This window comes from Delphinapterus leucas, chromosome 3 (genome assembly GCF_059928025.1).
Source record: "Delphinapterus leucas isolate spDelLeu-1000000601 "Yukka" chromosome 3, BTC_Dleu_Yukka2, whole genome shotgun sequence".
Taxonomy (NCBI): Eukaryota; Metazoa; Chordata; class Mammalia; order Artiodactyla; family Monodontidae; genus Delphinapterus; species Delphinapterus leucas.
This window is the reverse complement of record NC_143131.1, coordinates 108,791,596-108,819,246: the sequence shown is the minus strand read 5'-3', so window position 1 is coordinate 108,819,246 and position 27,651 is coordinate 108,791,596. Positions and strand designations below refer to the sequence as shown.

The 27,651-nt window shown below is 35.4% G+C and overlaps 1 protein-coding gene across 1 annotated transcript in view; it reads right to left on the bottom strand.

Annotated features, from left to right (window-relative positions):
• The window catches only part of ADAMTS19 (ADAM metallopeptidase with thrombospondin type 1 motif 19), a 281,743-nt gene that overhangs the window by 60,576 nt on the left and 193,516 nt on the right, over positions 1–27,651 (bottom strand). Inside the window, exon 16 of the mRNA XM_022588714.2 lies at positions 25,691–25,771. Within this exon, the coding sequence (XP_022444422.2) occupies positions 25,691–25,771 (81 nt within the window). The remainder of the gene's footprint in view (positions 1–25,690; positions 25,772–27,651) is intronic.

Below are 27,651 nucleotides of genomic sequence, written 5' to 3'. Positions count from 1 at the left end.
AAAAAAAATTATAGTATAATTAACTATTTAAAGCATAAATAGTTACAATGTATTTTGGTGCTTAAAGCATATGTAAAAATAAGTTGATTATATAAAATGTAGAAATAAAATGTATAATAGCACAAAGGAGGGGAAGGAGGAAAAGGGAACTCAACTGTTCTAAGGAACGTATATTATATGTAAAGTGGCACAATATAATCTGAAGGGAGACTATAATAAGTTAAAAACTTATACAGTAAAGCAATCAATGAAAATATAAAACATGAGCTATACAAGGCTGATAAGCAAATAAAGGAGATTAACAGACTACTAAAAAAAAAAATCCAACAGAAGCCAGATTAAGAGGAAAAAAAGGAATAGAAAGGAATGAAATACATAGAAAAATTCAATATTCACATAATTATATTATGTTTAAATGTACTATGATATTAGTTAGGATAGATTATCAGGCCAGAGGGCCAACTATATTCAATTTACAAGAATGTACTTTAAAAATGAAAGATAGGGAGATTAAACCTAAAAGGCAGAAAGAATTAAGCATGCAACACCAATCAAAAAAGATGTATTGGCTACATTAATATCAGATAGCATGGACATCAGGTAAAGGAATATTCTAAGATCAAAAGATAATTTTTAAAAATGTCATTTAAATTTAAATTACTTTAAATGTAAAATCTCAAATGACATTTAAAATTTATTAAGGAGATAATAAAATCTTAAGTGTATAACAAAGCATCAAAATGCACAAAGCAAAAACTAACAATTGAAAGGAGATATAGAAAAATTCACAGTTTTAATCAGAGATTTCAATATTTCTCTTTCCTTAGATGATAAAAGAAGAAAATCAATAAGAATATAGAACACCTGAACCAAATGGAGCCAACTGATATTTAGAGAGGAGTCAGCAATAGCAGAAGATAATTTTTTTTCAAGTATAAACGAAACATTAACCAATACAAGCCATAGGCCATGAAACAAGTCTCAGCTGAAATCAGGCAGTACAGCTGACCCTTGAATGTGCATGTGAACTGCGTGGGCCACTTGTACATGGATTTTTTTCAATGGTAAATACTTCACTACTTACTACATGATCTCCCATCCCCACCTCCCCTGATGTTTGAATTCACAAATGCTGAACTGAATCACAGATAGTGAGAAACGGTATATATGGAGGAAGAGGCTATGTGGAGGTCTGACTATAAATTATACTAGGATTTTCGGCTGTATGGAGGGTAGGCGTCCCTAACCCCCATGTCGTTCAAGGATCAACTGCATATTCTCTTTCCACGCAGATTTAAACTGGAATCAATAACAAAATATCTACTAGAAAATCTACAAATATTTGGAAATTAAACAATACAGTTACAAATAACCCATGAGTCAAAGTAGAAACCACAATGAAAATCTGAAAATATTTCAAACAAATAGTATGACCTACAAAAATTGTGGAATGCAGCTAAAGCAGTGCTTAGAAAAACTGTCATATTAACAAAGAGGGACTAAAATCAATTACCTAAGTTTCTAACTTAAAATGGTATTAAAAAAATCGATTTAAACCTAAAGTAAGTAGGAAGAAAATAATAAAGACCAAAAGTCAATTGAATAGAAAGCAGATTAACAATAGATGCAATTAATGACACTAAAAGGTGGTTATTTCAAAAGATCAAAAACGGATAAAACTCTAGTTTGATTAGGAAAAGAAGACAAAAATTAACAACATCAGAAATGAGAGGAGAAATATTGCTATAGTGCATATAGACACTGTAGTGTTATAAGGACATATTATAAACAACTTCAAGACAATAAACTTGATAAGTGAAACAGATAAGTTCTTTGAAGACACCAATTACCAAATCTGTCACAAGAATTAAAAGAACATCTGACTAGTTATAAACACACACACACACACACACACACACACACACACTAAAGAAATTAGGCTGGGATTCAAAAACCTTCCCAGAAAGAAAATACCAACGTTCAAACACTTAAGGAAAAACAGTACCAGTTTTATACAAAATTTACTATAAAATAGGAGGAGGGGCACAAGGGCTCTTCAAATGTCCTAAAAGTCTTATTTTTCTTAAGGCAGGTAATAAATATAAACATTTGTACTTTACTGTTTCCTTTATAACTAACTATTGGTTAAGAATATTTGTTTCTATCTATTAGAAATTCATGAAAATTACATTTTTATATATTCTAGATACAAATTCTTTTCATGATAAATTTATTGCAAATATTTATCTCTGAGACTATGGCTTGCCTTTTTATTTACTTAATGATGTCTTTAACAGTACAGTAGTTTACTTATTTATTTATTTATTTAATTTGTATTCAATTATTTTTCAAATCCCACCATCTCTTTTTTTCTTTTTAACATTTTTATGGGACTGTAATTGCTTTACAATGGTGTGTTAGTTTCTGCTTTATAACAAAGTGAATCAGTTATAAATATACATATATCCCCATCTCTCTTCCCTCTTGTGTCTCCCTCCCTCCCACCTGCCTATCCCACCCTTCTAGCTGGTCAAAAAGCACCGAGCTGATCTCCCTGTGCTATGAGACTGCTTCCCACTAGCTATCTATTTTACATTTGGTAGTGTATATATGTCCATATATACACTGCCACTCTCTCACTTTGTCCCAGCTTACCCTTCCCCCTCCCCGTGTCCTCAAGTCCACTCTCTAGTAGGTCTGCGTCTTTATTCCCCTCCTGCCCCTAGGCTCTTCATGACCACTTTTCTTTTTTTTGGATTCCATATACATGTGTTAGCGTACGGTATTTGTTTTTCTCTTTCTGACTTACTTCACTTTGTATGACAGACTCTAGGTCCATCCACCTCACTACAACAAACTCAATTTCGCTTCTTTTTATGGTTGAGTAATATTCCATTGTATATATGTGCCACATCTTCTTTATCCATTCATCTGTCAATGGACACTTAGGTTGCTTCCATGTCCTGGCTATTGTAAATAGTGCTCAATGAACACTGTGGCACATGACTCTTTTTGAATTATGGTTTTGTTAGGGTATATGCCCAGTAGTGGGATTGCTGGGGCATATGGTAGTTCTACTTCTAGTTTTTTAAGGAACCTCCATACTGTTCTCCATAGTGGCTGCATCAATTTACATTCCCACCAACAGTGCAAGAGGGTTCCCTTTTCTCCACACCCTCTCCAGCATTTATTGCTTGTAGGTTTTTTGATGATGGTCATTCTGACCAGTGTGAGATGATACCGCATTGCAGTTTTGATTTGCATTTCTCTAATGATTAATGATGTTCAGCATCCTTTCATGTGTTTGTTGGCAATCTGTATATCTTCTTTGGAGAAATGTCTCTTCAAGTCTTCTGCCCATTTTTGGATTGGGTTGTTTGTTTTTTTGATATTGAGCTGCATGAGCTGCTTGTAAATTTTGGAGATTAATCCTTTGTCAGTTGTTTCAATTTGCAAATATTTTCTCCCATTCTGAGGGTTGTCTTTTTGTCTTCTTTATGGTTTCCTTTGCTGTGCAAAAGGTTTTGAGTTTCATTAGGGCCCATTTGTTTACCTTTGTTTTTATTTCCATTTCTCTAGGAGGTGGGTCAAAAAGGATCTTGCTGTGAATTATGTAATGGAGTGTTCTGCCTATGTTTTCTTCTAAGAGTTTGAGAGTATCTGGCCTAACATTTAGGTCTTTAATCCATTTTGAGTTTATTTTTGTGTATGGTGTTAGGGAGTGTTCTCACTTCATTCTTTTACAGGTAGCTGTCCAGTTTTCCCAGCACCATGTATTGAAGAGGCTGTCTTTTCTCTATTGTATACACTTGTCTCCTTTATCAAAGATAAGGTGACCATATGTGCGTGGGTTTATCTCTGGGCTTTCTATCCTGTTCCATTGGTCTATATTTCTGTTTTTGTGCCAGTACCATACTGTCTGGATTACTGTAGCTTTGTAGTATAGTCTGAAGTCAGGGAGCCTGATTCCTCCAGCTCCGTTTTTCATTCTCAAGATTGCTTTGGCTATTCGGGGTCCTTTGTGTATCCATACAGACTGTGAAATGTTTTGTTCTAGTTCTGTGAAAAATGCCATTGGTAGTTTGATAGGGATTGCTTTGAATCTGTAGATTGCTTTGTGTAGTATAGTCATTTTCACAATGTTGATTCTTCAAATAAAAGAACATGGTATATCTCTCCATCTATTTGTATCACCTTTAATTTTTTTCATCAGTGTCTTATAATTTTCTGCATACAGGTCTTTTGTCTCCTTAGGTAGCTTTATATCTGGGTATTTTATTCTTTTTGTTGCAAAGGTAAATAGGAGCATTTTCTTAATTTCACTTTCAGATTTTTCATCATTAGGGTATAGGAATGCAAAGAGATTTCTGTGCATTAATTTTGTATCCTGCTACTTTACCAAATTCATTGATTAGCTCTAGTAGTCTTCTGGGAGCATCTTTAGGATTCTCTATGTATAGTATCATGTCATCTGCAAACAGTGACAGCTTTATTTCTTTTCTGATTTGGGTTCCTTTTATTTGTTTTTCTTCTCTGATTGCTGTGGCTAAAACTTGCAAAACTATGTTGAATAAGAGTGGTGAGAGTGGGCCACCTTGTCTTCTTCCTCATCTTAGTGGAAATGGTTTCAGATTCTCACTTTTGAGGATGATGGCGGCTGTGGGTTTGTCATATATGGCCTTTATTATGTTGAGGTAAGTTCCCTCTATGCCTACTTTCTGGAGGGTTTTTACCATAAATGGGTGTTGAATTTTGTCAAAACCTTTCTCTGCATCTATTCAGATGATCATATGGTTTTACTCCTTCAATTTGTTAATATGGTGTATCATGTTGATTTATTTGCATATATTGAAGAATCCTTGCCTTCTTGGGATAAACCCCACTTGATCATGGTGTATGGTCCTTTTAATGTGCTGTTGGATTCTGTTTGCTAGTATTTTGTTGAGGATTTTTGCGTCTATGTTCATCAGTGATATTGGCCTGTCGTTTTCTATCTTTGTGACATCTTTGTCTGGTTTTGGTATCAGGGTGACGGTGGCCTCATAGAATGAGTTTGGGAGTGTTCCTCCCTCTGCTATATTTTGGAAGAGTTTGAGAAGGATAGGTGTTAGCTCTTCTCTAAATGTTTGATAGAATTCGCCTGTGAAGCCATCTGGTCCTGGGCTTTTGTTTGTTGGAAGATTTTTAATCACAGTTTCAATTTCAGTGCTTGTGATTGGTCTGTTCATATTTTCTATTTCTTCCTGGTTCAGTCTTGGCAGGTTGTGCATTTCTAAGAATTTGTCTATTTCTTCCAGGTTGTCCATTTTATTGGCATATAGTTGCTTGTAGTAATCTCATATGATCCTTTGTATTTCTGCAGTGTCAGTTGTTACTTCTCCTTTTTTATTTCTAATTCTATTGATTTTAGTCTTCTCCCTTTTGTTCTTGATGACTCTGGCTAATGGTTAATCAATTTTGTTTATCTTCTCAAAGAACCAGCTTTTAGTTTTATTTATCTTTGCTATCATTTCCTTCATTTCTTTTTCATTTATGTCTGATCTGATTTTTTGATTTCTTCCCTTCTGCTAACTTTGGGTTTTTTTTTTCTTCTTTCTCTAATTGCATTAGGTGTAAGGTTAGGTTGTTTATTCAAGATGTTTCCTGTTTCTTAAGGTAGGATTGTATTCGTATAAACTTCCCTCTTAGAACTGCTTTTGCTGTATCCCATAGGCTTTGGGTTGTCATGTTTTTATTGTCATTTGTTCCTCGGTATTTTTTGATTTCCTCTTTGAGTTGTTCAGTGATCTCTTGGTTTTTAAGTAGTGTATTTGTTAGCCTCCATTTGTTTGTAATTTTTACAGATTTTTTCCTGTAATTCATATCTAGTCTCATAGCATTGTGGTCAGAAAAGATACTTGATATGATTTCAATTTTCTTAAATATCAATTAAGTCCATGTTGTTTAATGTATCATTTGAAGCTTGTGTTTCCTTATTTATTTTTATTTTGGATGATCTGTCCATTGGTGAAAGTGGGGTGTTAAAGTCCCCTACTATGATTGTGTTACTGTCGATTTCCCCTTTTATGGCTGTTAGCATTTGCCTTATGTATTGAGGTGCTCCTATGTTGGGTGCATGAATATTTACAATTGTGATATCTTCTTCTTGGATTGATCCCTTGGTCATTATGTAGTGTCCTTCTTTGTCTCTTGTAATAGTCTTTGTTTTAAAGTCTACTTTGTCTAAAATGAGAATTGCTACTCCAGCTTTCTTTGATTTCCATTTGCATGGAATATCTTTTTCCATCCCCTCACTTTCTGTCTGTATGTGTACCTAGGTCTGAAGTGGGTCTCTTGTAGACAGCACATATATGGGTCTTGTTTTTCTATCCATTCAGCCAGTCTATGTCTTTTTGTTGGAGCATTTAATCCATCTACATTTAAGGTAATTATTGATATGTACGTTCTTATTACTATTTTCTTAATTGTTTTGGGTTTGTTATTGTAGGTCTTTTCCTTCTCTTGTGTTTCCCACCTAGAGAAATTCTTTTAGCATTTGTTGTAAAGCTGGTTTGTTTGTATTGAATTCTGTTAGCTTTTGCTTGTCAGTAAAGTTTTAAAATTCTCCGTTGAATCTGAATAAGATCCTTGTGGGGTAATCTTGTTGGTAGGTTTCTCGCTTTCATCACTTTAAATATGTCCTGCCACTCCCTTCTGGCTTGAAGAGTTTCTGCTGAAAGGTCAGCTGTTAACCTTATGGGGATTCCCTTTTGTGTTATTTGTTGCTTTTCCCTTGCTGCTTTTAATATGTTTTCTTTGCATTTAATTTTTGACAGTTTGATTAATATGTGTCTTGGAATATTTCTCCTTGAATTTATCCTGTATGGGACTCTGTGTGCTTGCTGGACTTTATTGACTATTTCCTTTCCCATATTAGGGAAGTTTTCATCTATAATCTCTTCAAATATTTTCTCAGTCCCTTTCTTTTCCCCTTCTTCTTCTGGGACCCCTGTAATTCTAATGTTGGTGCGTTTAATATTGTCCCAGAGGTCTCTAAGACTGTCCTTAATTCTTTTCATTCTTTTTTCTTTATTCTGCTCTGCAGTAGTTAATTTCCACTACTGTATCTTCCAGGTCACTTATCCATTCTTCTGCATCAGTCATTCTGCTATTGATTCCTTCTAGAAAATTTTAATTTCATTTTTTGAGTTGTTCATCATTGCTTGTTTGCTCTGTAGTTCTTCTAGGTCCTTGTTAAACGTTTCTTGTATTTTCTCCATTCTAGTTCCAAGATTTTGGATCATGTTTACTATCATTACTCTGAATTCTTTTTCAGGTAGCTGCCTATTTCCTCTTCATTTGTTTGGTCTGGTGGGTTTTTACCTTGCTCCTTCATGTGCTGTGTGTTTCTTTGTCTTCTCATTTTGCTTAACTTACTGTGTTTGGGGTCTCCTTTTTGCAGGCTGCAGGTTCGTAGTTCCCGTTGTTTTTGGTGTCTGCCCCCAGTGGCTAAGGTTGGTTCAATGGGTTGTGTAGTTTTCCTGGTGGAGGGGAGTAGCGCCTTTGTTCTGGTGGATGAGGCTGGATCTTGCCTTTCTGGTGGGAAGGTCCACGTCTTGTGGTATGTTTTGGGGTGTCTGTGGCCTTAGTATGATTTTAGGCAGTCTCTCTGCTAATGTCTGGGGTTGTGTTCCTGTCTTGCTAGTTGTTTGGCATAGGGTGTCTGGCAATGTCGCTTGCTGGTCATTGAGTGGGCTGGGTCTTGGTGTTGAGATGGAGATCTCTTGGAGGTTTTTGCCATATATTACATGGAGCTGGGAGATCTCTGGTAGACCAATGTCCTGAACTTGGCTCTCCCACTTCAGAGGCACAGCCCTGACACCTGGCTGGAGCACTAGGAGCCTCTCATCCACATGACTCAGAATAAAAGGGAGAAGGAAGGAAGGAAGGAAGGAAGGAAAAAAAGAAAGAAAGAAAACAAGAAAGAAAGAAAGAAAAGAAAGAAAGAAAGAAAAGAAAGAAAGAGATAAAATAAAATAAGTTATTAAAATAAAAAGCAAAAAATAATTATTAAAATTTTTTTTAAGTAATTAAAAAGAAAGAAAGAAGGAACAACCAAACCAAAAAACAAATCCACCAATGATAACAAGTGCTGAAAACTATATTAAAAACAACAACAACAAAAACGGAGAGACAGAACCCTAGGACAAATGGTAAAAGCAAAGCTATACAGAGAAAATCACACACAGAAGCATACACAAACACAGTCACAAAAAGAGAAAAAGGGGGAAAAAATATGTTGCTCTCAAAGTCCACCTCCTCATTTGGGATGATTTGTTGTCCATTCAGGTATTCCACAGATGCAGGGTGCATCAAGTTGATTGTGGAGATTTAATCTGCTGCTCCTGAGGCTGCTGGGAGAAACTTCCCTTTCTCTCTTTGTTCACACAGCTCCTTGGGTTCAGCTTTGAATTTGGCCCCGCCTCTGTGTGTAGGTCACCTGAGGGCGTCTGTTCTTTGCTCAGACAGGACGGGGTTAAAGGAACAGCTGTAGGGGGATCTCGCTCTCTCAGGCCAGGGGGAGGGAGGGGTATGAAGTGCAGGGTGAGCCTGCAGTGGCAGAGGCTGGTGTGACGTTGCGCCAGCCTGAGGTGTACCGTGTGTTCTCCTGGGGAAGTTGTCCCTGGATCATGGGACCCTGGCAGTGGTGAGCTGCACAGGCTCCCAGGAGTGGAGGTGTGTATAGTGACCTGTGCTTGCACACAGGCTTGTTGGTGGCTGCAGCAGCAGCCTTAGTGTCTCAGTCCCGTCTCTGGGTCCACAATGATAGCCGTGGCTCACGCCCGTCTCTGGAGCTCCTTTAAGCAGTGCTCTTACTCCCTTCTCTTCATGCACAGGGAAACAAAGAGGCATGAAAAAGTCTCTTGCCTCTTCAGCAGTTCCAGACCTTTTCCCGGACTCCCTCCCGGCTAGCCGTGGTGTACTAACCCCTTCAGGCTGTGTTCACGGAGCCAACCCCAGTCCTCTAGTATTTTTATTTTTGATGAAATCCACTATATGCCTTTTTGGTGGAAGAGTTGGTATCTTTGCACATCCATTGTAAAGAAAGCCTTGCTTACCATAATGTCATGAATATGTTTCTATTATGTTTTTTGTTATAAGTTTTAGAGTTTTAGCTTCTTTGTTTAGATTTCTAATCTGTTTTGAGTTAATTTTTGTGTATGTTGTAATAAGGTTGGGGCCAAGGTTCAATTTTCTTCCTCATATAAATATCAAGCTATTCCAGCATTATTTGTTTAAAGCGTACTTTTTCTCTGTGCGTTACCTCAACATTTTGGTTGGAAGTCAGTTTACTCCATATTTGTGTGTTTCATTTCATGATGATGATGAATTTGTCAATTTTTCTTGGTCAATTTTTGCTTTAAAGCTATATTCCTGGGTTCATATAATTTAAAATTATAATATGTTTGTGATAAACTGGATTCTTTCATAATTATTTTGTGAACTTTTTTATCTCAAGTAATGCATTTTTGTTTAAAATGAGTTTTGACTTATATTACTATGGCTATATCAGTATTCTTCTGATTCGCATTTTTCTGGTACAGTTTCCATTCTTTGATTTTTAATTTTTGTGACTCATGTTTTACATATATTTCTTATGAATACAATATATGTGAATTCTTCGTAAAATCCAGTCTGATAATTTTCATCTTTTAACTACAGATGTTAGTTTTTAAATGTTTATTAAGATTGTTGGTATCTTTTGATTTCCTGCTTGTTGTATGTTTTTGTTGCTTTTCTCTTATCTTGTTTTCTACTGATTGATTTTTTAAAATTTCATTTTAAAAATTATATTTGGTTCTCTATGTTTTCAGTCAATTTTTGTTTACTTTTAAATCCCTTTTTTATACATTTAAACATATTAACATAATATTTTATATATTCTGCATATGATACAAATATATATGTCTGGTTCTGCTCTCCCTTAGTTTTACTGTTTTGCTTACACTGTCTATTTCTGTCTGTATTTTCTGAACTTTTTTTTACTATAAAATTATATTTGTTGAACTTTATAGAATTCTTTTAAGGCCTAGTTTAAAGGTGACTTACCTTCAAGAAGGATTTGCATTTGCATATACTAGCCACTTTGGTAGCCTCATTAAAATAAATATCTTGAGGGTTCTGGACTTTATAGAGTAGACTGGTGCTGCAAATCCATAGAAGCATTTGCATTTGGTTGCAGATCCTCAGGGAAATGGATTTTCTACCTCCACCTAGTACCAAAGTTAATACAGACACATTTTCTGTCTTTCTCCTTTTATGGTGCAAATGCAACACATGTACTACTATGTCTTCTCGCACTGAGCTCGTAGGTTCTTTGGGGGTCCCGCTTTACGTAGGGGTCTTGAGTCTCCACTTCGTAAAGGTCTTAGGCTTTATTTTCTGCCCAGTTCCCCTTGGCTCTCAAGGTCTAAACTGGTCATCAGGATTAAGCAAAAGTGGGGCTTCGGTTAGCCTAATACTCTGGCTTCCTGTTCTCACTTTGTTTTTGACATGTGAGGAATCCTTAACTTCTTTCCTGTTCAGAGGTAAATATAAAAAGTGTTCTTTTTTTCTCCTTTTGAATTTTGCTCAACATTTTAAACTATTTTCATTGGGAATTCTTCCCACAGTGGGTTACATGCAAAGCTGCAGGCAAGGTTAAGTTGACCCATACAACCTCATTTACATTTTTAAAAATCATAAGCTATAATGGTTTTGTAAATAGATGACCTACCTGAACTACTCTCCATTTTATACTTTTGAATAAATTATTAACAAATTAATAAAGCCATGATCTTCAGAAAAGCATATAATAATTGCAAATGGGAATACAACTCAAAGAGAGTAATGAAAAAGAATAACTGTACTGGGAGGGTATTAAATGTCTTCTGTGAGATAACATCTAGTTTGATGTAGATAAGTTACTTCATTAAAGAATAACCAGTTTGCCAAGAAATGATTTATTTTTCTTTCTTTCTGCTAAAGCTATTTCAGATGAAGATTTTCAATGACTTTGACTTCCTTCCAATGCCTGAAAGAGCTTTTAGGAAATGTGATTTATGATATTTATTCTCTGATCTATTCTCTCTATTCTTTAGGCAGAGAACACATATCACAAGCTTGAAATCTAGGATTTTAGGTTTGAAATCTAGGATTTTAATACTCTATCATTTCTTTTTAATTTTTTTTTTCAAGCTTGCCCCTCATCCATGTGCCTTATCTCAGTAAATTCCATTATTATTTGTCAAGTTAAGCCAGAATCCTTGAATTTTTCTCTTCTATCAGTACTCACAGCGATTTTCTAACAAGTTTCATCAGCTAACTTCTTCAATGTCTGTAGAAGCACTCGGGTTTTTCTTATTCCTGTTCTCTTGATAGAATCATGCAACTGATCTCCTTGTCTTTGTTCTTGAGCCTTTCCATCAGGAGAATTGTTTTTTCCTCAGTTAAGCAAGTAAGGAAACTTAGTAGGTTCTTGAATAAACATGGTAACATACTAATTTTTCCAATAATGATTTAATCTCAAGTAGTATTCAGGATGTTTAGAAGCACTAATGCCATTTCTTTACACAAGTAAAAGACCCTAGTAACTTAGGCCTGATGTTAAGCACAAAGAAAACTGACAATAATAAGGCCAGGCACTTAACACAGATATATAATTTCCTTTTCAAATTGAATGCTCTTTTAACAAGAAAAAGTGATTGAAGATCTATGTTTAAAGATTTGCACCAAGGAAAGAAAATGGGTCTGGCAAACTTGGAGGTACTAACTGAAGAAAAAGAATAGTCGTTTCAAGATTTGTATTTCCTTCCATTAACTCTATACAATTGATCACATTAATTAAGAAATGGGGAAAAAGGGGGAATTTGGGAGAAGTTCAAGGAAAATTTCTTCATATGTGACATGTACTTTAAAATCACAAGTGTTGCATAGAAGCCAATGATAAAGAAAAAAGAAAAGAAAAGACAGTATGATCAGATACTGTGGCCACACTTCTTGGGTTTAAATCCAGGATCATAACTTTTTAAGATTTGTGACCATGGGAAACAAATTTATTCTCTGTTCCTCTATTTTCTGATTTTAAAAACTGGGAAATTAGAAGTTCCTACTTCATAAAGTTGATGTGAGGGCTTATTTAACAAAGATATTTAATGCACTAACCCATGCTAATCACTATACAAGTGTGAATCATCTTTTCTTAATTAAAATTCACTGAAAAATCCTTTATTAATTTCTGTGTAACAGACTCTGTTTTAGTTACTGCAGATATGGCTCTGAGCAAAATGATCCCTGCTTTCAAGAATTAACAATGGAGATAGATAATATAAAGCATGCATGTAAACAAATAAGACAATTCAAACAGCAATAAGCTCTATAAAGGTAATAAAGCAGGACCACGTAATAGGGAGTGGCCTGGGTAGGGGGTCACAGTTGACATGGAGGAAAGGATACATTTGAATAACTGAGAGGACTTGCTGATGTACTGTATTAGAATGGTAAAGAGAGTTATCAAAGAGAACTCCTAGTTTTGGTGTAAACTACTGCATAGAAATTAGTGACTGTGGTAGGATGAATAATGGACCCCCACCCCCGACCAAGACATCCATGCCCTAAAAGATAGATATCATATAAAGTATCTTCTCTGACCACAGTGAGATGAAGTTCGCAATCAGTAACAGAAGGCAAATTGGAAAATTCACAAATTTGTGGAAATGAAACTACACACTCAACCAACCAATGGATCAAAGAAGAAATCACAAGGTAAATTAGAAAATGTCTTGAGACAAATGAAATGAAAACACAATGTACCAAAACTTACAGGACACAGTGAAAGCAGTGCTATGCGTGGGGGGTAGGTTGGGATTTATAGCTATATACACATTGAAAAAGAAGAAACATCCCAAATTAACAACCTAACTTTACAACCTCAGAAACTGGAAAAAGAACAAACTAAACTCAAAGCTACAAGAAGAAAAATAGTAATAATAAAGATTAAAACAGACATAAATGAAATATAAAATAGAGAAAATCAACAAAGCTAGAAGTTAGTTCTTTGAAAAGATCAACAAAGTTGACAAACCTTTAGCTATCTGGCAAAAAAAGAATGAAAAAAGACAACTAAAAAAAAAAAGACAGAAATGAAAGTGGGGACATTACAACTGATGCTAAAGAAATAAAAAGGATTATAAGAAATACTACGAACAATTGTATGCTAACACACTGGAAAATCTAAATGAAATGAACAAATTTTTAGAAACACAAAGCCTACCAAGTCTGAACCAAAAAGCAACAGAAATCCTATAAGTATACCTATAACTAGTAAGGAGACTGAATCAGTAATCAAAAATATCCCCTCAAAGAAAAGCACTGGACCTTATGGCTTCACTGGTAAACTCTACCAAACATTTAAAGATCTAACACAAATCCTTAAATTTTAAAAATAATAAAAGTGGAGGGAATGCTTCCTAACTCATTCTATGAGGCCAGCATTTTCCAGATATCAAACCTAGACTAAGACATTACAAAAAAAGAAAACTACAGATCAATTTCCCTTATGAACAATGATGCAAAATCCTCAACAAAATACTAGCAAACCGAATTCAGGAGCACAAAAGACATCTAAATCAGAAAGGAAGAAGTAAAATTATTTTTGTTTGCAGATGATATGATCTTATATGTAGAAAACAATAAAAGTTTTACAAAAAGCCCAGTAGAACTAATAAATAAATACAGCAAAGTAGCAGGATATAAAGTCAACACTCAAAAAGCAATTCAATTTCTATACACTAATAATGAATGATCTGCAAAATAAATTAAGAAAACATTTCTATTTACAAATAGCACAGCATCAAAAAGAATTAAATACTTGGGAATTAACAAAGGAGGTGAAAGACTTATACAATGAAAACTACAAAACATTTCTGAAAGAAATTAAAGAAGATGTAAATAAATGGAAACACATTCCAGGTTCATGAATTGGAAGAGTTAATATTGTTAAGATGTCAATATTATCCAAAGTGCCCTACAAATTGAATGGAATCCCTATCAAATTTCCAATGGCCTTTTGTGTAGAAGTGAAAAAAAACCCTATCTTAAAATTTATAGGGAATCTCAGGAGACCATGAATAGCCAAAACAATCTTGAAAAACAGGAACAAAGCTGGAGACTCACACTTCCTGGTTTCAAAACTTACTAGAAAGCTACAGTAATCAAAACCCTGTGCTACTGGCATGAAAACAGACATATAAACCAAGGGAATAGAACAGAGATCCCAGAAATAAACCTTTGCAAATATGGCCAAATGATTTTCGACATGGGTGCCAAGATCATTCAATGGAGAAAGGACAGTCTTTCAACCAGTAGTCCTGGGAAAACTGAGTATCCACATGCAGAAAACTGAAGTTGGACCCTTAACTAATACCACATATAAAATTTAACTCCAAATGGATCAAAGATCTAAATGTCAGACCTAACACTATAAAACTCTTAGAAGAAAATAATATGCAAAAGCTCCACAACATTGAATTTGACAATGATTTCTTGGACATTGCACCAAAGGCACAGATTATAAAAGAAAAATAGACAAATTTCATGAAAACTTAAAACTTTTGTACATTAAAAGACATTACTAACAGAGTAAAAACCTACAGAATGGGACAAAATATTTGAAAATCAATCTGATAAGGGATTAGAATCCAGAATATATAAAGAACTCCTAAAAACTCATGAACAAAAAAATCAAACAACCTAATTAAAAAATGGGCAAAGGACCTAATTTAAAAATGGGCAAAGGACCTGAAGAGATATTTCTCCAAAGAAGTTATACAAAACCAACAAGCACATGAAAAGATGCTCAATATCACTAATCATTAGAGAAATGCAAATCAAACCCATAATGAGATATCACCTCATAGCCATTAGGATGGCTACATTCAAAATAAACAGAAAACAAGTGTTGGTGAGGATATAGAGAAACTGGAATCCTTTCACCCTGTTGGTAGGAATGGAAAATGGTACAGCAACTGTGGAAAATGTTACGCAGTTCTTCAAAAAATTAAAAATAGAATTAGTCTATCATCCAGTAATTCTACTTCTAGGTATATACTCAAGAGAATGAAAATCCAGGTCTTGAAGAGATATTTGTACACCCATATTCATAGCAGCATTATTCACAATAGCTACAATGTGGACGCAACCTAAGGATCCATGGATGAATGAATAGATAAGCAAAAGGTGTTATACACCGGAATACTATTCAGCCTTTAAAAGGAAGGGAATGTTGACATATGCTACAGTATGGATACATCTTGAGGACATAATTATAAGAGATATGTCAATAATAAAAAGATAGTTACTGTATGATTCCATATACATGAGGTATGCAGAGTGGTCAAATTCATGGAGATAGAAAGACTAATGGAGGTTACCAGAGGATGGGAGGAGGGGGGAATGGCGAGTTGCTATTAATGGGTACAGAGTTTCAGTTTTACAAGATGAAAAGAGTTCTGAAGAAGGATGGTGGTGGTTGAGCACCAAAGTGAATGTACTCAATGCTATCAAACTGTACACTTAATATAGTTAAGATGGTAAATATCATGTTACGTGTATTCTACCACAGTGTAAAAAAAAGTTTTGAAGGGGAATAAAGATACCCACATCTGAATCCCTGGAACATATGAATGCTATCTTATATGGCAAATAAATACCTTTGCAAATATGATTAAATTAAGGATCTTGAGATGGGGAGATTATCCTGGATTACCCAAGTGGGCCTAAAATGCAATCATATGTAGCCTATAAGAGGTAGGAAGAGAGTGGTCTGAACACAGAAAAAGAAGAGAAGGCAGTGACACTAGGGAGGCAGATGTTGGAGTGTTGTGGTAACAAGCAAAAGAATGTTGGTAGCCACCAGAATCTGGAAGAGGCCAGGAAGGGATGACACCCTAGGGACTCCAGAGAGAGCACAGCTTTGCAGACACCTTAATTTCTGGTCCAGTAAAACTGATTATGGCTTCCAGAACTGTGGGATAATACATTCCTGTTGTTTTATACCACCAGCTTTGTGGTAATTGTCACTACAGTCATAGGACACTAATACAGTGACATTTACTATAGTGGGGAAAACTAGGAAGGTTTCAACACAGATAAAAATAAAGTTTTTGATTTAGGCATTATTTCTGAGGCACATATGAGAATCTGATAATTTACATCAAACAAAAATGTAAAGCAAAGGAGCCAAATGTGATTCCCTAGGGAGAGAGCAGAGCAGAGCACAGGGTCCAGGCTTGAGCTCCACAGTATGGGAACACTGGGAAACCAGGTAGAGATTGAGAGCCCAACAAAAGAGGGCATTTGCTGTCCTTGATAAACATAGTTATTGTCAAGGAGAGACAAAAACAAGACAGGATTGGTTGAAGACCCTGGTTAGTAAGGAATTAGAGGGAGCATGGAGCTGTCAAATTTGTAAAAATGGTAGGTGTATTTAGGCACATTTGCTAGGGTATTAAAAATCAGAGCACAATGTGGAGTTTTGTAGAATTTGAGAAAACTCCATTTGAGACACCTATATTCCTTTCCAGCTTGGAAAAAAGAAAACATATTCCCAAATGTAATTGCCAACTGTCTACTATTAAACGAATGTATTAAAACTGTCTCAATTTTACACAGCACCTCCAAAAACGGGTATTAATCTGAATTTGGATATATGGGATGATTTACTTGCATTTAAAATGCATTTAAAAACCACAGCAGGTAAAAATAGATAAAATTTATATATTAATAATGACCGACTAATGAGTGTGTCACATGATAAAAAATTTCTTGGGTTTCCCTGGTGATGCAGTGGTTAACAATCCGCCTGCCAATGCAGGGGACATGGGTTCAATCCCTGGCCCGGGAAGATCCCGCATGCCGCGGAGCAACTAAGCCCGTGCACCACAACTACTAAGCCTGCGCTCTAGAGCCCACGAGACACAACTACTAAACCCACGTGCCACAGCTAGTGAAGCCTGTGCACCTAAAGCCCGTGCTCTGCAACAAGAGAAGCCACAACAATGAGAAGCCTGTGCACTGCAACAAAGAGTAGCCCCCACTCGCCGCAACTAGTGAAAGCCCGTGCACAGCAACGAAGACCCAACACAGCCAAAAAACAAACAGATAAATAAATAAATAAATTTCTTGTATTGTTCCTTTCCTCAAATTTTCCTACTCCTAGAAAACAAACCCTAATGTGAAAAATGATTTGATCCAAGTATAGACCATTTTTAATTTTTCAGAGCAGAAACAATCATGTAACAACACTGGGTTATTTTTTCATGTACAAAGTGTTTCCCTATTGGGACATTATTTCTGAGTTGAGAAAGAATAAGGAGGAAATAATTTTGTTAAGAAGGAAAAAAAGACATAAAGGTTTTCTTTAAAGATAATATAAACACAGTGTTTATGGCTTTTGATCTGTTGAATGCAGAGAGACAGCCACAGAATTTTAAGGATGCTGGTCTTCACATCCCCCTTCTTTATCACCTGGGGAGGAGACAGAACAGTGTAAATTTAACACTGGCTTAAACAGCTACACATCTGCAGTGGACAGAAACTGAAGCTGAATTTCTTTCATAGGAGCCTGGGAATTATAGCCTATGTGTATAGATGAAGTTTGCTGAAGCAGTGAGTGCTGATTAAGGCAGTTAAATGAATAAAGGACATCATTAAGAGTGACCTTGTGGAAGACCTGTTAATGAGGCTAATTTTTCGATAAACAGATTTTTAGGTTGGAGACAAGACGGCTGAGTAGAACTAGAGTGCAACTCCTCTCAAGAAAACACCAAAGTCACAATAAACTGTTGAATAACCATTGACAAGAATGACGGGAATCTACCAAAAAAGATATTCTACATCTAAAGACAAAGAAGAAATCCCAGTGAGATGGGGGAGGACATGAGAAGCAAGAGGAACTACAACTCTGCAGCCTATGGAACAGAAATGACAATCACAGAAAGTTAGACAAATGAGACAACAAAGGAATATGTTCCAGACAAAAGAACAAGATAAAACCCCAGAAGAACAATGAAGTGAACTGGAGATAGGCAATCTACCCAAAAAATAATACAGAGTAATGATAGTAAAGATGATCCAAGATCTCGGAAAAAGAATGGAGGCACAGACTAAGAAGATACAAGAAGTGCTTAACAAAGAGCTAGAAGACATAAAGAATAAACAAACAGAATGAACAATATAATAACTGACATGAAAAACACACTAAAAGGAATCAATAGCAGAATAAATGAGGCAGAAGAACGAATAAGTGAGCTGGAAGACAGAATGGTGGAAATCACTGCCGTGGAACAGAATAAAGAAAAAAGAATGAAAAGAAATGAAGACAGCCTAAGAGACCTCTGGGACAACATGAAACACACCAACATTTACATTATGTGGGTCCCAGAAGGACACAAGAGAGAGAAAGGACCTGAGAAAATATCTGAAGAGACAATAGCTGAAACTTCCTTAACATAGGAAAGGGAACAGTCACCCAAGTCCAAGAAGTGCAGAGTTCCATATAGGATAAACCCAAGGAGGAACACACTGAGATACATATTAAATTGATAAACATTAAAGACAAAGAGAAAATATTAAAAGCAACACTTGAAAAGCAACAAATAAAATACAAGGGAATCCCCATAAGGTTATCAGCTGATTTTTCAGCAAAAACTCTGCAGTACAGAAGGGAGTGGCACGATATATTTAAAGTGATGAAAAGGAAAAACCTGCAACCAAGAATACTCTACCCAGCAAGGCTCTCATTCAGATTCAATGGAGAAATCAAAAGATTTCCAAACAAGTAAAAGCTAAGAGAATTTAGCACTAGCAAATCAGCTTTACAGCAAATACTAAAGGAACTTCTCTAGGCAGAAAAGAAAAGGCCACAACTAGAAAGAAGAAAAACACGAATGGGAAAGCTCACAGGTAAAGGCAAACAGAGTAAAGGTAGGAAATCATCCACACACAAATATGATATCAAAACCAGCAACTTTGAGGAAAGTACCAATGCAGGATATTAGTAATGCATTTGAAAGTGAGACCAGCAACTTAAGACAATCTTGTCTATATACAGAGTGCTATATCAAAAGCTCATGGTAACCATAAACCAAATATCTACAATAGCTATACACAGAAAAAAGAAAAAGGAATCCAAACACAACACTAAAGATAGTCATCAAATAACAAGGGAAGATAATAAAAGAGGGATGGAAGAAAAAAGACCTACGAAAACAAATCCGAAACAATTAACAAAATGGCAATAAGAACATACATATTGATAATTACCTTAAATGTAAATGGATTAAATGCTCCAACCAAAAGACACAGAGTAGATGAATGGATATGAAAAGAAGATTCGTATATATGTTGTCTACAAGAGACCCACCTCAGATCTAGGGACACATACAGATTGAAAGTGAGAAGATGGAAAAAGGTATTCCATGCAAATGGAAATCAAAAGAAAGCTGGAGTGGTAATACTCATGTCAGACAAAAGAGACTTTAAAATAAAGGCTGTTAGATGAGACAAAGAAGGACACTACATAATGATCAAGGGATCAATCCAAGAAGAAGATATAACAATTGTAAATATATATGCACCCAACAAAGAAGCACCTCAATATATAAGGTAAATGCTAATAGCCATAAAAGGAGAAATCAACAGTAACACAATCATAGTGGGGGACTATAACACCCCACTTACATCAGTGCACAGATCTTCCAGACAGAAAATGAATAAGGACACATGGGCCTTAAATGACACATTAGACCTGATGGACTTAATTAATATTGATAGAACATTTTATCCAAAAGCAGCAGAATACACATTCTTTTCACATGCACATGGAACATTCCCCAGGATAGATCACATGCTGGACCATAAAGCAAGTCTCAATAAATTAAAAAAAACTGATATCATATTAAGCATCTTTTCTAAAAACAACACTATGAGATTAGAAATCAACTACAAGAAAAAAACTGCACAAAAACACAAACACATGGAGGCTAAACAATATGTTACTAAATAATTAATCAATTGCTGAAGAAATCAAAGAGGAAATCAAGAAATATCTAGAGACAAATGAAAATGAAAACATGACGAAACAAAACCTATGGGATGTGGCAAAAGCAGTTCTAAGAGGGAAGTTTATAACAATACAATCTTACCTCAGCTAACAAGAAAAATGACAAATAAACAACCTAACCTTACACCTAAAGCAACTGGAGAAGGAAGAACAAACAAAACCCAAAGTTAATAGAAGGAAAGAAATCATAAAGATCAGAGTGGAAATAAATGGAATAGAGATGAAGAAAACAGTAGAAAAGATCAAAGAAACTAAAACTTGGTTCATTGAAAAGATAAACAAAATTGATAAACCTTTAGGCAGACTCATCAAGAAAAAAGAAAGCCCAAATCAATAAAACTAGAAATTAAAAAGGAAAAGTTACGACACCACAGAAATAAAAAGGATCATAAGAGACTACTATAAGCAAGTATTTGCCAATAAAATGGACAACCTAGAAGAAATGGACAAATTCTTAGAAAGGTACAATCTCCCAAGATGGAACCAGGAAGAAATAGAAAATAAGAACAGACCAATCACAAGTACTGAAATTGAAACTGTGATTAAAAAATTCCCAACAAACAAAAGTCCAGGACTTTTACTGGCTTTACAGGTAAATTCTATCAAACATTTAGAGAAGAGTTAACAACCATTGTTCTAAAACTATTCCAAAAAATTGCAGAGAAAGGAATACTCACAAACTCATTCTATGAGGCCGCCATCACACTGATACCAAAACCAGACAAAGATAGCACAAAAAAAGAAAATTACAGATCAATATCATTGATGAACATAGATGCAAAAATACTAGCAAACCGAATCCAACAATACATTAAAAGGATCATACACCATGATTAAGTGGGATTATTCCAGGTGTGCAAGGATTTTTCAGTCTCTACAAATCAATCAGTACGATACATGACATTAACAAATTGAAGAATAAAAACCATATGATCATCTCAATAGGTGCAGAAAAATCTTCTGACAAAGTTCAACACCCATTTATGATAAAAACTCTCCAGCAAGTGGGCATAGAGGGAACATTCCTCAACATAATAAAAGCCATATATGACAAACCCACAGCTAACATCATACTCTATGGTGAAAAGCTGAAAGTATTTCCTCTAAGATCAGGAACAAGACAAGGATGTGCACTCCTGCCACTTTTATTCAACATAGTTTTGGAAGTCCTACCCACGGCAATCAGAGGAAGAAAAGAGTAAAAGAAATCCAAATTGGAAAAGAAGTAAAATTGTCACTGTCTGCAGATGATATGGTACCATATATAGAAAATCCTAAAGATGCTACCAGAAACCTTCTAGAGCTCATCAATGAATGTGGTAAAGTTGCAGGATGCAAAATTAATACACAGATTTCTGTTGCATTTCTATACAAAAACAATGAAATATCAGAAAGAGAAATTAAGGAAACAATGCCATTTACCATCACATCAAAAAGAAAAAAATACATAGGAATAAACCTACCTAAGGAGGCAAAAGACCCCTACTCTGAAAAGTAAAAGACTTTGATGAGAGAAACGGAAGATGAGGCAAACAGATAGAAAGATATACCCTGTTCCTTGATTGGAAGAATCAATATTGTCAAAATGACTATATTACCCAAGGCAATCTATAGATTGAATGTAATCCCTATCAAATTCCCAATTACATTTTTCACAGAAGTAGAACAAAAAATTTAAAAATTTGTGTGGAAACACAAGATACCCCAAATAGCCAAAGCAATCTTGAGAAAGGAAAATGGAGCTGGAGGAACCAGGCTACCTGACTTCTGACTATACTACAAAGCTACAGTAACAGTTTTGTACTGGCACAAACACAGAAATATAGACAAATGGAACAGGATAGAAAACCCAGAAATAAACCCACACACCTATGGTCAATTAATCTATGACAAAGGGGGCAAGAATATACAATGGAGAAAAGACAGTCTCTTCAATAAGTGGTGCTGGGAAAACTGGACAGTTACATGTAAAAGAATGAAATTAGAACATTCTCTAACACCATAATACAAAAATAAACTCAAAATGGATTAAAGACCTATATGTAAGACTGCATATTATAAAATTCTTAGAGGAAAACATAGGCAGAATACACTTTGTCATAATTTGCAGCAATATCTTTTTGGATCCACCTCCTAGAGTAATGAAAATAAAAACAAAAATAAGCAAAAAGGACCTAATTAAACTTAAAACCTTTTGCACAGCAAAGGAAACCATAAACAAGACAAAAAAACAACCCACAGGATGGGAGAAAATGTTTGCAACTGATGCAACTGACAAGAGATTAATCTCCAAAATATACAAACAGTTCACGCAACTCAATATGTAAAAAACAAACAACCCAATCCAAAAATGGGCCAAAGATCTAAATAGACGTTTCTCCAAAGAAGACATACAGATGGTCAAAAGCACATGACAAGATGCTTAACATCGCTAATTATTAGAGAAATGCAAATCAAAACTACAATGAGGTATCACCTCACACCGGTCAGAATGGTCCATCATCAAAAAGCTTACAAACAGTAAATGCTGGAAAGGGTGTGAAGAAAAGGGAACCTTTTTCTACACTTTTGGTGGGAATGTAAATTTGTACAGCCACTATGGAGAACATTATGGAGGTTCCTCAAAAGACTAAAAATAGAGCTACCATATGATCCAGCAATCCCACTCCTGGGCATATATCTGGAGAAAACCTTAATTTGAAAAGATACATGCACCCTAAATATTTATTGCAGTACTATTCACAATAGTGAAGCTATGGGAGCAGTGTACATGTCCATGACCAGGTGAATGGATAAAGAAGATGCTGGTACATATATACAATGGAATATTACTCAGCCATAAAAACGAATAAAATAATTCTATGTGCAGCAACATAGATGGACCTAGAGATTTCATACTAAGTGATGTCAGAGAAAGACAAATATCATATCACTTACATGAGGAATCTAAACAAATGATACAAATGAATTTACTTACAAAACAGAAACAGACTCACAGACTTAGAAAACAAACTTATGGTTACCAAAGGGAAAAAAGGGGGAGGGTGTAAATTAGGAGGTTGGGATTAACATATACACACTACTATATATAAAATAGGAATCAACAAGGACCTACTGTATAGTATAGGGAACTCTACTCAATATTCTGTAATAACCTAAATAGGAAAAGAATCTGAAAAAGAATAGATATATGTATATGTATAACTGAATCACTTTGCTGTACACCTAAATCTAATACAACATTGTAAATCAAATATACTCCAATATAAAATAAAAATATAAAGATAAAAAATAATATAAATACAATGTTTAAATTCTGGGAGAATATTTAGTCTTTTTCCAGCATATCACATTACATACCTCTATCTGTGGATGCCATGACTATAAAAGATCATTTTACATGACTTAGTTTGAAATATTAATTTATAAGCAATATGTATTTTGACAACATAATATTTTCTTTCATATATTTAAAAATCATTAACTGGCCTAATTAAAATAGCTGATAGAATTTTTTTCCAGAAGTAGTACTTAAAAATTTAAAAATACTTTCTCAAGGGCCCAATTAAATAAAATCATAAATGAAAAGAAAGTTACAATTAACACCAGAGAAATACAGAGGATCATAAGAGATTACTATGAATAATTATACATCAATAAATTGGACAGGGCTCCCCTGGTGGCGCAGTGGTTGAGAGTCCGCCTGCCGATGCAGGGGGCGCGGGTTCGTGCCCCGGTCCTGGAAGATCCCACGTGCCATGGAGCGGCTGCGCCCGTGAGCCATGGCCGCTGAGCCTGCGCGTCCGGAGCCTGTGCTCCGCAACGGGACAGGCCACAACAGTGAGAGGCCCGTGTACCGCAAAAAAAATAAATAAATAATAAAAAAATAAATTGGACAACCTATAAGCAACGAATAAATTCCTGGAAATGTGCAATCGCCCAAGACTGAATCAGGAAGAAACAGAAAGTATGAAAGACCAATTATCAGTAATGAAATTGATTCGGTAATCAAAAAACTCCCAATAAACAAAAGTCAAGGACCAGACAGCTCCACAGGTGAATCTACCAAACATTTAAAGAAGAGTTAATGTCTATCCTTCTCAAACTATTCCCCAAAATTGAAGAGAAAGGAACACTTTCAAACTCATTCTGTGAGGCCAGAATTGCCTTGATACCAAAACTAGACAGAGACACCAGAAGAAAAGAAAATTACAGGCCAATATCCCTGATGAATATAGATCTAAAACTACTCAACAAAATATTAGAAAATCAAATTCAACAATACATTAAAAGGATATTACACCATGATTAAGTGAGGTTTATCCCAGAGTTGCAAGGATGGTTCATTATCCACAAATCAATCAATGTGATACATCATGTAAACAAACTGAGGAATAAAAATCATATAATCATCTCAATAGGTGCAGAAAAAGCTTTTTACAAAATTCAACATTTATTTATGATAAAAAAAACTTTCAATGAAGTGGGTATAGAGGGAATATACCTCAACGTAATAAAGGCCAGATATGACAAAACCACAGCCAACATCATACTCAATGGTGAACAGGTGAAAGCATTTCCTCTAGAATCAGGAATAAGATAAAGATGCCCACTCTCACCACCTCCATTCCACATAGTATTGGAAGTCCTAGCCATAGCAGTCAGACAAGAAAAACAAACAAAACAAAAAGAAACTCTTAGATACAAAGGGGTGACTGCCAGAGGGAGAGGGCGGGGGGGTACATGAAATAGGTGAAGGGGAGTAAGAGGTAAAAACCTCCAGTAATGAAATTAGCAAGTCAAGGTCCTGTCATACACAGCAAAAGGAATATGGTCAATAACATTGTAATAACTTCATTTGGGAACAGATGGTTGCTAGACTTACGGTGGTGACCATTTCATAATGTATGCATATGTCAAAGCACTATGCAGTATACCTGAAACTACATAATAATGCAAGTCAACTTTTTCTATTAAAAATTTTTTTAAAAATATTTTCTTCATAAATGAGTACACCTGAAGTGAGGCAAAAGAGAACACTGTCTTCCATTAAAAGGGGAAGTCCTTTTAGTACATAGAAATTTTTTTAAGAATCCCACAAGATTTCCAAATTATAGAGCAATCATTATATATATATATACACACACACATTGATGTATGCATTTGCACATGCAGTAAACATGAATATGTATACATTTATGTTCATGTATATATGAAATAAATATATTTATTAAATATGTACATATATATATATGAAATAAAACATGCCCAAATCCCCCAATGAGTGTTTGTTTCCTAACATGGACTAACATGAGGAAGTAATTTATAACACCCACCCCCACCAAACACAGAGACAACCAGGTTGCTTTTGCTCCTGGGAAGCCCCTGGGAGGGAAGGAAAAAATTCCTACTTGATATGACAAGAGGTGCTTCCTGGGAAATTCAAACATGTAACTAGAAACACACTAAAGTCTTGGGCATAAGAGCACTCTCAGGGCAGGGCAGCTAAGCTTGGACTTGCATGGGCTCTGCGTCTGTAACACAGGTTACCTAAGTAGCTGTGTGCCGGCTTTTCCTCCACAATTTTGATTCTTCTTGCTCCAGCAGGTATCACCAACACTTCTACATAACCTGTAAGAATCAATAAAACATGAAATACATCTTGAGTTTTTTCTAATTCTTCTTTTCTTCATTGACTTGCCCTATTTCTCTTTTGGTTTTGGCTTTTGCTGTGATACTTCAATACCTATGTAAAGAAAAAAAATTATGTATAAAGGCTGTCATAAGTTCAAGTGGAGAAGTTTCTTGGAAAAACGTTGAGAATACAACGCTATCAAGAGCAAGTAGGTGACTGTAAAGCTCCCTGACAGCTTATGAATTATGAGGTGAGAAAAAAGCACAACGGGACAGCCTGGTTAGAAACACAGTGAATCTTGGAACAGAGCAAATAACCTTAAGTTCTGCTCATGGAACTCCTTTAAGTTAGAAAGTGGGCGGAAGGAGCAAACACAGCTGGAGAGCATACAGATGGCGGATGTCTGGTCCCTGAAGTTGTTGAGTATAGGACAAGAGAGACCAAGCCCCCTCTGGAAGATTAACCAAGGGTTTTGAATCTGGGGCTGGAGAGAAGTGTAATAAGGCCACACCAAGCAATCTGGTGTCACCCTGGAAGGTGTCAGACGGCTAGGAGCAAGACACAATTAGGTGTTTCTCTTCAGCAGTGGTTAGGAATGTAATGCCTGAAGTGAAATAAGACGGTAAGATAAAGCTGGATAGAAGAGAAAGTGTGCATAAAAAGTCAAAATCAAGACTTCATTTGGTACAGAAAAGACAGCAGATGCCAACTTTTGCCTGAATAGTTATGCTTTAAAATTATAGTAAAATAACATTTAATAGCCTTCTTAGTACTTCTGTGTAGCTACATACAGCCCTGATAAAAGTTTAATTTCAAAGCTACGTTAAAAAGGTATAACAGCTAATCCCAGAGTTGTCTCCTGTTGATCAATAATTCAAATTCCTGAAACTGTTGACAGTTATTTGGTGTTTACCAAAAGGTAACAGACACCCCACCTGGGATTAGAGGTCTGTGCTTTTCAAATCAACATTTCCATTAGCAAATAATACTTACTCAATTTAACCATTTTTAGTAACACCAAATCATACAAGCACTTCCACTTTGTTATATGAACACAATATGCAGCAATGAAAATGGAAACAAATGTTTACTGTCTATTGGTATATTGAAGTAAGGTAAGAAGGTCTGTGTACTCAATGAGCTTATAATTGAATTAAGACAAGGCACAAATATCTTACATAAAAACGACTTAAATAAAACTTCCAAATTTATGTTAAAAAGATCATATTCAAAATAGTTTAATTCCCTGCTGAAGAATGTAAATCAATGTTGTTTAAACTGTCCCCCTTCTCTGATCACGTCAATACTCAAAAGTTTCGCTGCTATTTTAACTCACAGAAGTGGGATTTTTTTTCCTTTTTTTCTTTTAAGTGGTTATATACATTACTTATGTTTGAGAAACACTGGCATCAGCAGGAGTCACAATGATTCAGAGGAGAGAACATTTCATATAGTCAAGGAAAGCTTCATAAAGAAGCAGATAGATTAACTGTCTTTGAAGAACGGATAGAATTTGGATATACAGGCGACCCTTGAACAATGCAGGGGTTAAGGGCACTGATCTTCCATGCAGTAAAAAATCTGAGTATAATAAATAGTGAACCCTCTGTATCCGTGGTTCTACATCCGTAGATTCAAACAACTGCAGGTCGTGTGGTACTATAGTATTTACTATTTTTAAAAATCCACATATAAGTGGACCAATGCAGTTCAAACCTTTGTTATTTAAGAGTCAACTACATACAGAAAAAGAATGAGTTCACTGAATGTAAAGAAAAGTAACATAGTAAGTGGTATTTTTAGGACCACAGAAATATAATAATTCTGACAGAATGAGAAGGTGTAAGAATTTGGCTATATTAGGAGAGTTTAAATG